Source organism: Acanthaster planci, unplaced genomic scaffold, assembly GCF_054643075.1.
Source record: "Acanthaster planci isolate LZ-2023a unplaced genomic scaffold, COTS_SCS Contig28, whole genome shotgun sequence".
In the NCBI taxonomy this organism is placed as follows: domain Eukaryota; kingdom Metazoa; phylum Echinodermata; class Asteroidea; order Valvatida; family Acanthasteridae; genus Acanthaster; species Acanthaster planci.
The window spans coordinates 45,684-59,541 of NW_028257652.1; the positions used below are offsets into that span (position 1 = coordinate 45,684).

A 13,858-nucleotide genomic window follows, 5' to 3' on the forward strand; every position below is an offset into this window, starting at 1 on the left:
ACTCATTAATAAAGTACTCATTACTCATCTTGCAGAGTCAGCAATACAGAACTGATGAATGCCAAGTCTGACCGCTTTCTTACTCCTTACAGATTCAACCTGGAACGAAAGATCCTATGCTTGTCCCTCATCATAATGTAATCCCTCAAAGCAGAGTAAGCACTTGTTACTCAAGTACTCCTTACTCACCTTGCTGAGTCAGCATTAGCCAGCTGTTGTATGCTGGGTATGTCAGCACAGTTACTCCTGACAAAACAAACTCAGCAGATCCACAAAGCTCCTGTAGCTGTCACATAGCTCAATGCTACTGCTGTCACCATCTTTGATGAAATGCAGCTTGGCATTAAACAGGAGAGTCTTCATCATACTATCAAATGAAAAAGTAATAGTATTTGGAAAGATGGGGAAAAGTAGACTGTGTGATACATTCAATTGGTCTTAAATTAGTCTGACGAAAGGTTAATTTTTTTTCAAACTGACATGATATTCTAAGTCTTACTTGATGTCGACGAAGGATTCATTTAAACAAGTCGCAAATCTGACAAACAGGCAAAGTATTTTTAAATTGAAATTGTTATTCTCCTTTTTACAAAACTGTCAATAAGTATAAATAAGCATTTCTTTATAACTAATTTTCTTAAGAGGGCCAGAAAAATCACAAAGATGTTCCTTATTTAAATTATTAAAATTGTCATCACCTCTCCAGATTTGTTGAGGCTAAGTTAATTTATCATCGTACCCAAGTGTAACCAATCTTTAGTTTTACTACCAGGAAATACAAGATACAGGTAAAATTCATTACTGTCACAACAACAGGTTTGTGGGCTCGATTCATCACCTTATGATGAGGTTGTAGTCTACTTCTGGGTTGGGCACGCCTGGTCGGATTGGTCTTAAATACTCCGAGAGGTCTCGGCATATTTGTAGGATCAGCGTGCCGCAGGTGCTGTGGTCACTATGAAGGTCCAGAATGGACAGGCACACCGATGTACTTGGAGCCTATCAAGGTGGGAAACGGGAATAAGTAGGAAACTGAACAAAAATTACTGGAATGAGCAAGGAGAGTGACTAGGATTGAGGATGGTTAGATGAGGCGAGGGTGATGGGGAGAGCTGGAACAGGTCAACGGGAAGAGGCTAGATGAGGTTAGTTGATGACTGATGTAGCCGGTGGCAATGTGAACAGAGATGGTAAAGTGACAGGGGAAACTGCTTAAGGGTACACTTGAAAGAGGCTAGATGAGGTAAGGTGAGAGACCACACTGGTAAGAAATACAGGTGGGAGGAGTTAAGGCTATGGATCATGCTGGGACCATAGAAAGACGCTACACAAAGTAAACTGATGGTTGGTCAAGCTGGTAAGAGTCTGTCAGACAGGGGCTTAATGAGATTAAGCGATGGATCAAGCTGGTTAGAGTATGCTGCAGTAAGGCTATGTGAGGTGAGGTAAAGACTGGTGAATTTGGTAGGAATGTGCTGGACTAAGGCTAGACGAGTCAGGGTGATAGATCAAGCTTGCAAATGTATACTGGACAGATGTCAGACCAGGTAAGGTGATGACTGGTGAATCTGGTAAAAAATCAGCTGGACAGAGGCTACACAATTCAGGGTGACACAATTGGTAAGAGAAAGCATACAGGAAGCTTGATGACTGAGGTAGAGTGATGATTGGTGAAATGAAAGAAAGTGTTCTGGAGAGATCAGCTGATGTGGAGTGGTGTTCTAGACATCTCCAGTGCTGGTAAACCTGACGACACTGACCTGCTCGTAGTAGAAGTCCTCCCTGATCAGCGTGTTGTACACATCGTCCAGGGTCAGCTGCCACTCCATGCCTGCCATGAGTAGAGTGTCCGCCCCTCCCGACTGGACGCTGGTAAAGCTGGAGCCAGCGACGGGCATGCGATGCTGCCACGAGCTCGGCGAGGGTGTGCGCTTGCCAGGGGAAAGCCTGCCGGCAGGCGAATGTCTACTGTCTGGAGAATGTGGCACAATTTGTTTTACAAAGGTTATTTCAAACTTTTAGCTTTGTGTGAAATAATGGACATGATAGGCAAATACAAATGATCAACTTTGTGTATAAAGCTCTTGGTGACATAGCTCAAGAGGTTCCTTTTGCCTCGTATAAAGGTTCTGTACGAAGCTCTGAATGATGTTCTTCTTCAATCTAACAAAATATTGGACAGTTTATATGTAATTCTACATAACCTCTGGGAAGAGATAAAATTGAAGCCCGCCTTGTGTTTGATCTTTAATACTAATGTGATCATCATCCAGCAAGTCTAATCTGGCACTCACACTGTGAGGACTTGGCCAAAATGTCAAATGTAAAACACAGCTGGTGAAAAGTAAACAAAATTCATTCAAGAAAGATAACATTTGAATGAACATGACTCAGGGCAAATAAGAAAGAATAAGATGTTTATGATGAACACGATGCTTTAAGATTAAAAGAATAACATGTACAGGTATTTGTATCACTTACCTGGTTGCTTAGCCTTTAGTCGCTGTTCCAAAGAGGACATGTTACTGTTCTGTGGCCTGTCAGAAAATTGAACAGAGGAAACCAAGAATTCAAGCCGACTGACATCCTTCATGCTTGCCACAAAGTAAAAATTATGGAAGCTGTAGAAAGCTGGTCTCTGATACTTGTAGGCAATACGGTTCACACTTTTCTTAGCTTTTACCGGAAAGAAAATTGTCCATACTGATCGGGAAGAGACTGCAGGGTTAGCTGAAAGGTACCTGGGCATGATGAAGGTCTGGTAGCACTGATCACATACTCGCACTGGTGCGTCACCGTAGCCTTCCACCACAGCCTTGAGTTGGGAGCAACGCCAGCACACGACACGGCCGCAGCGTCTGCAGTGATGACGCCTGTTGAACTATAAGCCCAAAAAGAACAAAAAAAATCTAAGTTTTAGCACCTAAGGCAGCCTCTTATGAATGCAAAGATGGGAAACATACAGACAGTGTAACTCACCAAAGTAATCTCCACCATTCCCTTGTTTTTTTAGTCCAAGAGAACGCGTAATCTCTGCATATATTGAAATTGAACGTGCAGTCTTGATTGTAATGAATATGGTCTATTGAGACGAGCTACCACAATGTTACACAGGATATGTGTCCCAAAGAATATCCCTGGAGGTCATGATGAAGTGTTCCATTCAGGAGGTCACAGTTTTACTCTGAACCTCTAATGAACATCACTTCTCCCCTACTATTTATTAACATGGTACGTGTATTCAAAGCTTTAATCCATTATTTTGAAGATCTTCACCAAAAATTTGTAACATAGTACTGGCATTATACATTATTTTGCTTGAAACTGGGTCATTCTACATATTAGGGGTCCAATTTTTTTCGCATCCCTGTCATATCTGACATATGACTTGATAAGTTCAGAATGCATTCTGTAATTTCCAAGAGTGATGAATGCAAATTCCCTGTCAAACAAATAGAAATAGTTTGAAATCAATTTCAGTGATACCGGTATTTCAAATGACACAGGTCAGGTGTCACAGGGGCACAAAAATGTCACACTTTTGGACCCTGAATTTATAGAATGACCCAACTGCTACTTGTATTTTTAAAATTTTTGTGGAATGGAAATAATTCAAAGCTCGTACATGTATTTGTCATGTTCTGCCTTTAACTGCATTTAGCAAATGTTTGGCTCCAAAACAGTAAAAGGTGTTTTTAACAGAATGTCAGAAAGTGCCTTTAACAGTATGCCTTTTAGTATATTCACAATAAGTTGTATTTCCTGCTATAGGAGACCAGACAACTCACCATACTAAAACGTTCCTCTTTACACACCATACAATGTGTCTCCTTCAAGTCTGGTACCCAGTCCTCTCTCTTGGGTGGTGCATCAGGCAGACCCGTAGCTTCCTTTATTGGCCGAGCCACTGAGGAAACAGTATGAGACTCTACACTGCTCCCCGAGACGGATATTTTCTGGGGGGTTGTGGCGACCTGCGAAGACTGACCACGCGGGGACAAGCCTTTTGACACACTGCGTATTGAAGGTGTAGGGCTTGGTGCTGATAAGAAAGCACAAATATCAGCATATAAGTCACACTGTAATCTGGTCAAAGTCTTTCAATATAGAGCCTGCTGTCCCTCAGTCTGAAGAGTAGTCACAAGACAAACGATCCTGCTGAGAACATGAAAAAGTGCAACACATTTCCACTGACGCAAAGAAAAAAATTCTTTTTTGAAGTCAAATTTCTTCCGTACTCACATTCGTGTGAAGAGCAAACCAACGTTAGCCGCAATACATAAGTTTTCATTGAATTCACTGTGAGGAGGTCCAATTGGATGATATCAATTTCACGACTTAAATGATGTGGTAAAAGAGGGCTCCTTTATCCACATGTAATGACACATCACAATAGTATTCTTACAACTTAAAAAAAAGCTACTTAACAGTCATAACATTTCTGGCAAGGATACCTGAAGTTACTGTTGCGTTTTGTTTTGCAGGTTATTAGTTGACAAAACTGCACCTTTCAGTATAAGCAATACAGGCAGTAGAAAACTAGGGATGAACTAGATAAGCAGTAGCACAGGGGCACAAAAACAAAACAACAGCAATCGTTTACAAAATTGTAGGGACAAGAGAGCAACAAAAGAAAAAAATGGCATCAGTGATAATAATTAGTAAAGTCAGCAACAGCAGTGAAAAAAACTGAGCAAAAGCTGCAGCATCAGCAGCTAAGGAAGAGCAGCAACGGCATCAGAAAAAAGAAATAAGTACACCAGCAACTGCTACAATGGCAACAGCAACATCACTGACATCAACATCAGCAGCAAACACATAAAATGGCAACAACATAAACCGGAACAAACTCCAATATTTCATAAGTAAAAATGCAACCCCCCCCCAAGTTTCTGCAGTTGTGACTCGAGCACCTACCCCTGTCCCTAGCTACGGGGATCGCCTGCGAAGCCGACGATGAAAACGACGGTGGGCTCAGAGTGGTCACTATCGACGACACGCTCAGACGACTTCGGCTTCTCCTCTGCCCTGAGGGCGAGGTCATGCTCAGAGCCGACACGCTCCGTAGGGTGGACTCAAAATCTGCATCACACATGGTGAGACAACAGGTTGTCTACTAGCAACCACGACCCAAGCAGAGAATTTTTTTAAATATAATTTGTGTACATGCTCCTTTGTGTCTATTTAACCTGATCTCAAATTTTTTTGCCAACTGAGGAGCATTTTGGTGCCTTTTCTATTTGGATTTTTTTTATTCAAGATGCCAGGTCAGAGAGCCAAGCTTTCTCAGAAATATTTTCAATGAAGCAAGTTTGGTTCACAGTTTCCACAGAAGCCTCCAAAATAAACACTGTCTACCTCATCAACGGCAGCCTCATTTTACAGAAAAAGCCCTCATTTTTCAGAAAAAGCATTAAAACCTTGAGGGTTGCACTGCCCGATGAAGGTGACCAGAAAGAGATGCCACATAGCTTTCCATTTAAGAGAAGCAGAGAGCTGCACCAAATATGTGCCCAGGTAAAATTCACATCACAGACTTTTTCATGTAGCAATTTATGAGCATTTCCCCCAAATCAGATGTAAGCCAAAGCTACATATTAAGAGATGGCTACTCCGGAAAAATAAACCAGTTCATCACACCAACTGAAACATAGTATTTGCAATTCATGTTAGTATACATTGCAGTATTCATTGCCGTTAAAGCAAACTTTAATAAATAGTTCCCTAACTTCATGCAGCATTTTCATATCTGGCTGCTACATCAAAAGAGGTACTTTTTGCTTTCATTAAACATGAAATAAAAACAGAGATTCAAAAATGATAAGAAAAGTTTCTTTTCTATATCAGCCATCTTTGCAGATATTGCTCCTAAAAGTGCAAAAAACATTAAAAACTATAAATAAAAATTGCATTAAATTGCTAGATATTATTAAACATTCAGAAATGCAAGCAATATCTCGGTTAATAGGAAAAACATGCTGTCTACTTAATTAAATCTTTTTTCAGGGGAAAAAAAAAATTGGCATCAAGGATCTCAACTCCAAAGGGCGAACTTGAAGGATTCAGACTGCATACTGACCCGACTGCGGAGTGTGGACAGCCACTATCAGCTGGATAGCATTCTTGGCATATCTGGTGACCAAGGCGTCGCAGGAGGCTTGGGTCAGCTCACTAGCAGGGAAGTGGGTGGACTGAAGCTCATGTCTCAGGCAGGTTAGGACTGTGGAGGCGTGCTCAATCTGTCGTGGGGAACACAAAATACAAAGGGCGTATAGCTATAAAGCAAGAGAAGTTATCAAAATGTCACTAAAATTCAGATGAGTTAGTTGAAAGGTATCTCATCATTTTTGAATTTGATAAACGAAAGGGTTTAACAACTGTCTAATGGATGGAGTGAAAAGAGGAATCTATTGACCGCCCTCCTCAGTATTTTAGGCTAAATTACTGCTAGGCAATGCAGTATGCGACAATATTGGTAAAGAATCTGCTCAGTGTAACAATATCCCACAGGTCCACTATCCTCTAAAGGTTAAACAGCCTGCAAGTCTCAGCCTGCCAGTGCCAGCCACCAAAGGATCCAACAGCAACCATGTTCAATGGGACTAACTTGCTTTGCACAGAACAGGCACGGATCCTACTTCCGTCAACTGCTCAGTACCGCAGGTCCCCACAGAAGTGTCCAACGTTGCAACTTACTGCATTCGCAGCGGGGTTGATACTGACAAGGCTGGGCCCACTTTCACAGAACTGTGCATCTCGGATCCCCACTCTGTACTTATGGCACTGACAGTTACTCTCACGATCAGTGTTCGTAAACATCTATTTAAATATCAACACAGGTTTGTCCGCACCTTTGTGTTCATAAGCAGCTGTTCCAACATTAGCATCGGTTTAGACACCAAATGCTCACAGTCGTGTCTCTCTGGCTCAGGTAAGCACAGTAATGCCTGAAATAAAAACAGTAATCATTGTATGCGTACACAACCATGAAATCATTCTTACAGACTAAATTCCTTGCACAAGAATCCTTAACGATACTTCTCTGTGCCAACCTTGGAGTGTGTAGTAACTCAGAATTTCTTTAATTAGCAGTGGCAGTTGCACTAACGGAATGTGAGTAGCCAAGCGCATCATTTCTTTATGGAAACCACTGACTCCACGCACTGGTGGCCCATCTTTTCTTATTCCTGAACATTGCTTCGTCGCCGCAGTAAATCAGGTTTAGCAATAGTATACAGCTAACAGGTGAGCTACGGTGATGCTCAACAGATATTTATATTTTTGGTCCATAACCCAGGTGCTTCTACTTACCTGTACGTGTATTTCTTCTTTGTACATATTTTATCAGGAAAAAATGATGTTGCAAAGTTTATTTTTCCCATTCACGCAAAGTGAGCCCCAAAAATGCATTTGTTTTATAAAGAACACTACAGAAACCGGCTAAGTTAGCCACAAAAAAATCATGTTATTTTTGTAGAAAACTTCAGCACTCGCTAAAGGTGCCAAGGGAACTCACGAGGGCAGGCATCACAGACATTATGCACAAATCGGAGACAGTGCAATGCTTGAGCACAGCAACCTATTCTCATGAGAGTATGTGCAAGCCCATCTAGGGTTTGTGCTTCAGCACTGGGTGTATAGCCGTAGTGGCTGTGAATGGATGCTGCCTCGTACATAGCAGTGATATCCCACTGACCTGATGTCTTGCTCATTGTTACGATCCCAGTTGATCCCAATCCTTTTGTGTCTCCCCGAAAAGGTACGTGTGGAATTTATGCATGTTCCAAAAAACCTATAAGAGACTCCATAGTCATTGATTTCGCTCTCAGTCAGTGCCTATATGCTTTTAGCATGTGCGTTCCGAAATAGCCAGCGTTGGGTCAGCACCTCCTTGTCGTCTACGCCTTAATTACTGCTGGACCGTGGCCAAGGCTGACACCGCTGAGGGACCGTGGACCCTGGAGTGTCGTGGCTCCATGTGGAAGCCGAATCTCGGGGATCGACACTGACCTACCGGTCTGAACTGGGCTGTTCTGGCGCAGAGTGTGGAGGTGCTTGGCCCGACGACCGCGTTCTTTTAGCAATGGCACTGACTTTTCTTTTCCTCTTGTTGTTGGCTCCTTAAGGTAATTATACTCGACCAAATATAATTTGCCTCTTTGCGTATTAATATGTTTTTTTGCCGGCTTGCTAATGTTCATTGTAATTAATTGTGCTTGGCTGTGCTAATGTAAATTATTTCCTTTTATGCTTTTGACTGTTCAAATTCACGGTGTTCTGGCATGAGAAGTTTAAGTTGCAGCAAACCACTAGATTTAATTTGTTTTAAGTTACTGATTTGCTGATTTAAGTTTACAATTAAATGTTATTCCAAATTAGTTCCTTTATTGTTCTTTGCTCGTATTTTTAGTGTCCCGGTTCCCGTCTTTTGATTTTTCTTCTGCTGTGCGTTCTCCACATGCAACACTCATGCAATGCTTCACGCACCTATGGCATGGTGTGTGAACTTTCATCTTTTCAGATAAATGTGTACACAAGTGCAGTGTCTTCACATGGATGCCGTGCAAACTGCACCAATAGCATTGAGGGGTAAATGATGCTTCTTGTTTCATAACTACCAAGGGGGTATGTGAGCACGGAGGCCAAATGAATATCTGATGCTTGGGTGGAAGTGGTATGAAGAGTGCCTAGAAATGGACCCTTGCAGGACTAACCTTGGCACCCAGGCTGAGAGACTGCAGCTCCTCCACCTGCTCCATGGCCATCAAGTCCAGAAAGTGATCCATCATGAGCTGGACCAGGAACACGGTACTGGCCAGGCTGATCCTGTCCCCCTGGGCGTCCAGGAGGTTCCTGCAGATGCGAAGGCAGAGGGCGCGGTCCCCGATCTGCTCCAGGATCTGACAAGGCAAAGAGAATCAAGAAGAGAAGTAGACAGCTTTGCCAAAAATGACACCAGTCAGATACTCTGCACTGAGGTTCTCACACATCCACGAGCGCAGAGGATAAGATCAGATTGCTCTAAGATCTCATGGGAAATTTTCAAAAAGGCAGCTTTGCAAATATGATTTGGGATGGATATTCTGTCTCAGGATTCTTTCAGATCTGCAGACTTTGCCACCTGCTCTGGAATCTTTAAAGCTAGATAGCAGATGAATGAGCCTGTTTTAGCAACATGATATGGAAAATTTCTGCAGAGAGGCCATCGCAGCTCCGTGGTTGCCACTGCAGGTAGCTGCAAACTGGATAGAAGACAGGATTAGGCTGATATACAAGACTGGGGCAGGTGAGGTTTTCTGCTGCAAAATAGATTCAAACATATACACACAAGTAATCTACAAGCCCGCAGATCTGTAGATACCAAGGATGATCGTGGATGAAGTCAATAATTTGCACATCAGCATGGCTGAGAAAAATGAAGGAGCTATGAAAGAATGACACGGGAAGATTTGTGCTTAAAGTGAAGATCAGCAGATGCAAGGAACCATCTCGGTCAAGCAGTCAAAGACATCGAATCGAGAAGACTTCTTGGTCTGCAGACCTGTTGACTCCATTATTACTGCAAATAGTGAGAACATCAACTATTCCCAGAGTTACACAGCAAGCATCAGGAATCAACAGGCAGCTCTCAGCATTCAGGGCAAAAACATTCAACCAGTGACACTGATGGGGTTCAACCCTCACACCCTACAGTCAGGCATCTCATATCTCGAAGACAAGCTTCAGGATAGAGTTTTCTCCAATTGTAACCCACTGGCAAGGCTGTCAGAGTGAGGACCCCTTCTGCTTACTGTTTTAAGCCAATTTCAATACTCTAAAGCCACTGGATGGTCAAGAGGACTTGTACTGAAAAAGACGCGCAAGGCTTCATCAGTGCAGCAAAGGCTTGTGGCCAGTGAAACTTAAGCTGGCCAGAGAAACTTAAAGTGCTGATCATCTAGCAAGTCCCGGTCAAGTTTGATTGCACCATCCACGGACAGAGCTCATTCCTAAAATAACACAGTTAGTTCTCCGTGTGTGACACGTCTTTATGGTGTGGCTCAGCCTTTACTGGTTTTACAATTATGTAGGCTAATTTATTCAATATCTTATCGATATTCTTATTCGTACCAGGACATTTTAACAAAGCAGATATGCATAATGAAAATATCAGCCACTTCCCACTGTCCTTACTGCTGCGCTGGGTGGAACACACTCAAGTTATGTCGTTCATACTACTGCTAGCACCGATTTATTGTCCACTGTAAACAAAGTAAAACTTCATCTGCTAATAAAGGATACCACATTGGTAAAATAACGACCACAAAACTTGCACTTCTAAAATCCATGTTGACAAGTGCATTGGCCAATGCTTGGAGTTTTTCCTCAGGTGAGTTAAAATTGAACCCATTCAATAAAATCTGATGGAAAGTAAGGATACATCTGAGTATTACTGCCCAATATTGATTAGCTTCAGTCATCATGCTAATTATGTTTAACGTATAGGTCTGTTTTGTGCATGGAAATAATGCCCAAGACACGAAACTGCCAGAAATCTACTTCCATGTACTGCAAGGAATTCATTGGAAACCACATGTGCAATTTGAACACCTGTGGAAAGTACATGGAAACAGCTTTCAAAAATACAATTTTGGCCCAAATTTTGAAACTGGAATGTTTAACATCTTAAGAGTGTAGTGTATGGTAGGAATTCGAGCCTAAAAAGGGAGTTAATTTGCAATAGATTCTGAAATGCTGGTAAAATTTTAATTTTTGCAGAGTTTCAGATTAGATAAAATCCTGCTGCTAAGAAACTTAAACTAAAAAAAAATGGAGGGAAAAATCTGAGTAATCTCTATTTCCACTGACCTGGTACGCCATGAGAGTGTTGTTGCTATCACCCAGCAAGTGCAAAAGATGCTTTTCATGAATTGTCTGCATAGATGGAAATAACAGAATAGGTCGATAAACTGGAGGCATTCCATGAAACTTTGACACGAGACAGGACAGGCCTGGATGCGATTTGTGACAAGTGTGAACCACGAGGTTGACACAGAGAGGTCAAATTTCACTGGAATCATGAGGAAACTTGAATTATCCCAATGTTTGTTTTTGTGGTAAAAGATCCAAAGTATTTCAAGTATCAGTTTTCCTTGATTAAGATGGTGCTTTTTGAGGCAGCAGAATGCAGGTCCCATACTTTGAGACTCAAAAACCTCATTGAAATCCATAAATAAATCCATGTTTTGTTTTATCTACCAAAAACATGGATAACAGTTTCTCCATAGCAACCTCTCAGTGAAACCCTGCTTTAGCAGTACTCTGTATTGGCAGTACTGAAAACAAGATTCCTCAAGGCCTATGTATGAAATGGAAAGCTAAATTTACACTCCAACTTTTAGAGAGTTGTTTTTGAGAACAAGGATCACTGAGTTTCATTCGGTTGACTTTTTGACCCAGTTTTTCTCAGTCTTGAGTACCTTCTCAAGCACAGACCTTGATGCACCCCTATTTGCCATTGTTGGGAGCTTACCTCTTTTAAGTTTAAGTACACGTTGTGCTGGACTGCCCATTTCTTGGCCAGCTCAAAGTCCCCGGCACCCAGCAGCACGGCCAACACTGCGTGGGGGTCCTCCTGGCTGTCTGCGGCCGCTCGCTGCCACTGGACGTAAGGGCTTGGTGGGGTCACTGCCTCGGGGTCACTGTTGTCCAGGTCAAGTGTCGTGGCTGAATCGTTGGCCTGTGCATACTCGGCAATCTGTACAGGATAGTTTCCCAAAAATGTTAATGCAAAACAGGAAGATCGAACAGTCCCTGTGATTCAAGTAGCTGGTAACTGCTGAAACATTTCACGGAATGGTTTTCAGTCTGCAACAATTTATGAATTACAACTCTAATTTACTTAACATCAAAAATGCCACAAATGGTTAATCCTTTTAGAGTTAGAAGCTGGTGCTCTTTAATTTTGAAGTACTGAAAGTCAGTTAAATTCAAACACGTTATTCAACCAATCTTTGCGCATAATCTGTAGAGGTAGCACCTACAACTTCTCTCACCACAACAAAATAAAGCAATTTAATTTGAATTTGTTCAGGAAACCACATGCAAAAAACAGAACTAAAGAGTTTAATCTTAATGCCACAAAGGACTGTGCAGATAAAAAAGTTGGGAGTACTGAGGCCCTGAAAATCAGATGTCAACAATTGTACAGTTCTTTAATGTGATAATGATGCTCTACTGTGCTGCATTACAGTACGAGTTCAGAATAGTGCAGTTTACTGTCTTACTTGTCACATTAAACCCAATACTACATGTATCTTGTAATCAGAGCTTCAAATGTTACAATTGCCAGGAAACTGGATGAATTGCAGAGGGTGATTGACAGCAGAAAGGAAAATAAACTCATAAAAACTTTCAAGACTAAAATGGCAACGGTTATTTTACCTTGCTGTATGTTTTCATTTGTTCCAGCTTAAAAGCAACAGATTCTTTCAGACTGGTGTCTGCAGCAGGGTTTGCCACACAGTGCTCCAGTAACTGCAGACAGACTGACACAGGTAGGCGGGGTAACAGACCTAGGGTCACCCGGCTACACAAGTCTTTGTCTTGGAGGCATAAGAGTGCCCGCCAAGAATCAGACATCAGTAGCTCCTCCTTCTTTGTGGAGAGGTCAGCCTGGGCAGCACAGCAGAGCACAAAGTCCCGTATGATTGACAACTGCGGCAGCCAATCACTTAACGCGTCCGCTTTGGGGAGTGAGTAGATGAGGTGCAGGGCATCCGCCCACTTGGAGTAGGTTATGAGGTGATCTACGGTATAGTACACCATGGCCTGGTAGTGGTCGCTGCGGAGGTTGGCCAAGGTGCAGGCGTGGGCATTACGCATAGTCAGAGCGACAGTGTTTGCTGGGTGGCCTTCTGGTATATTCAGGCTGCTGGCTTTATCCTGCAATGTTTCGGCTGTTTCTACAATGTTCAACATAAAGGACTCCACATATCGCTGCACAGTGGAGTAGCCAATCACATGCTGTGCCATTTTGGTCATCTCCAGCCGCGGTGTTATCACATCCGGGAGGAACTCCCTGTCCTCACCGAAGGCCCCTTCATCAAAGACCAAGCTCATGGGGCTGCCCACTGAGCTGGTCAGGCTGTTGCTGCTCTCGAAGGACTTCTTCAGTGCAAACCTGTCGGGCCTGTCATCCACTGACATACTGACAAGGCCAGCTAGGGAGGCGACCAGCTTGGACTTGGAGTGGAGGTAAGCCAGGGTGGACTCTGTCATGCTGAATGTCGGACGGGGCAAGCACTCAAAATGCCTGACGGGGACCTCGCTGAGCAGACCCTCAGGCTCAGAGGAGCTGCGTCGATGGGTAAGAACCGGCCGCTTCAGTTTGGATGCAAAGCGGTACTCAAACTTATAGCCATAGCAGAAGTTATATGGCTCGATTCGAACGGTAAACTTGAAGGAACGTGTGCGGGTTAACTTTGGTCTCATTGGCAATCCTGGATAAAGTAAAACATAATCATAAATAGTACCTTGACCTGAAAAAACCTGACAAAAAAAACATGTGAAAGGAAGGCAGGTGAAATGCCACCACGTGACTGGTGAGAAGGCTACAGCTTGTACACATTTAGATGAAAACTGGGCTTAAGCTTAAAATGCAACCACTGAGCGATGCTCAAAACACATTGGTTCTCTAAAGTAGGCCCCTCCCACCAATAACAGTTCCTGAACAGAACCCACAGGTTCCAAGCATGCATGAGAGAGGAAGCATTATGACAAAGCAACAAGATTCCATTGAAGCTTCACATTGACTTTTTCATCCCAAACTATATCTCCGTGCACACATCTGACTCTAAGGTGAAACGGTCAACAGGTG

At 42.7% G+C, this 13,858-nt stretch overlaps 1 protein-coding gene across 1 annotated transcript in view; it reads right to left on the reverse strand.

Annotated features, from left to right (window-relative positions):
- LOC147795443 (uncharacterized) overlaps window positions 1-13,858 on the reverse strand; it is a 53,934-nt gene that overhangs the window by 9,299 nt on the left and 30,777 nt on the right. Inside the window, 14 exon segments of the mRNA XM_087131893.1 lie at window positions 190-254; window positions 256-367; window positions 839-999; window positions 1,761-1,972; window positions 2,482-2,537; window positions 2,742-2,881; window positions 3,789-4,042; window positions 4,918-5,082; window positions 6,080-6,239; window positions 6,852-6,947; window positions 8,715-8,900; window positions 10,849-10,914; window positions 11,513-11,737; window positions 12,424-13,481. Of these exon segments, the coding sequence (XP_086988019.1) occupies window positions 190-254; window positions 256-367; window positions 839-999; window positions 1,761-1,972; window positions 2,482-2,537; window positions 2,742-2,881; window positions 3,789-4,042; window positions 4,918-5,082; window positions 6,080-6,239; window positions 6,852-6,947; window positions 8,715-8,900; window positions 10,849-10,914; window positions 11,513-11,737; window positions 12,424-13,481 (2,956 nt within the window).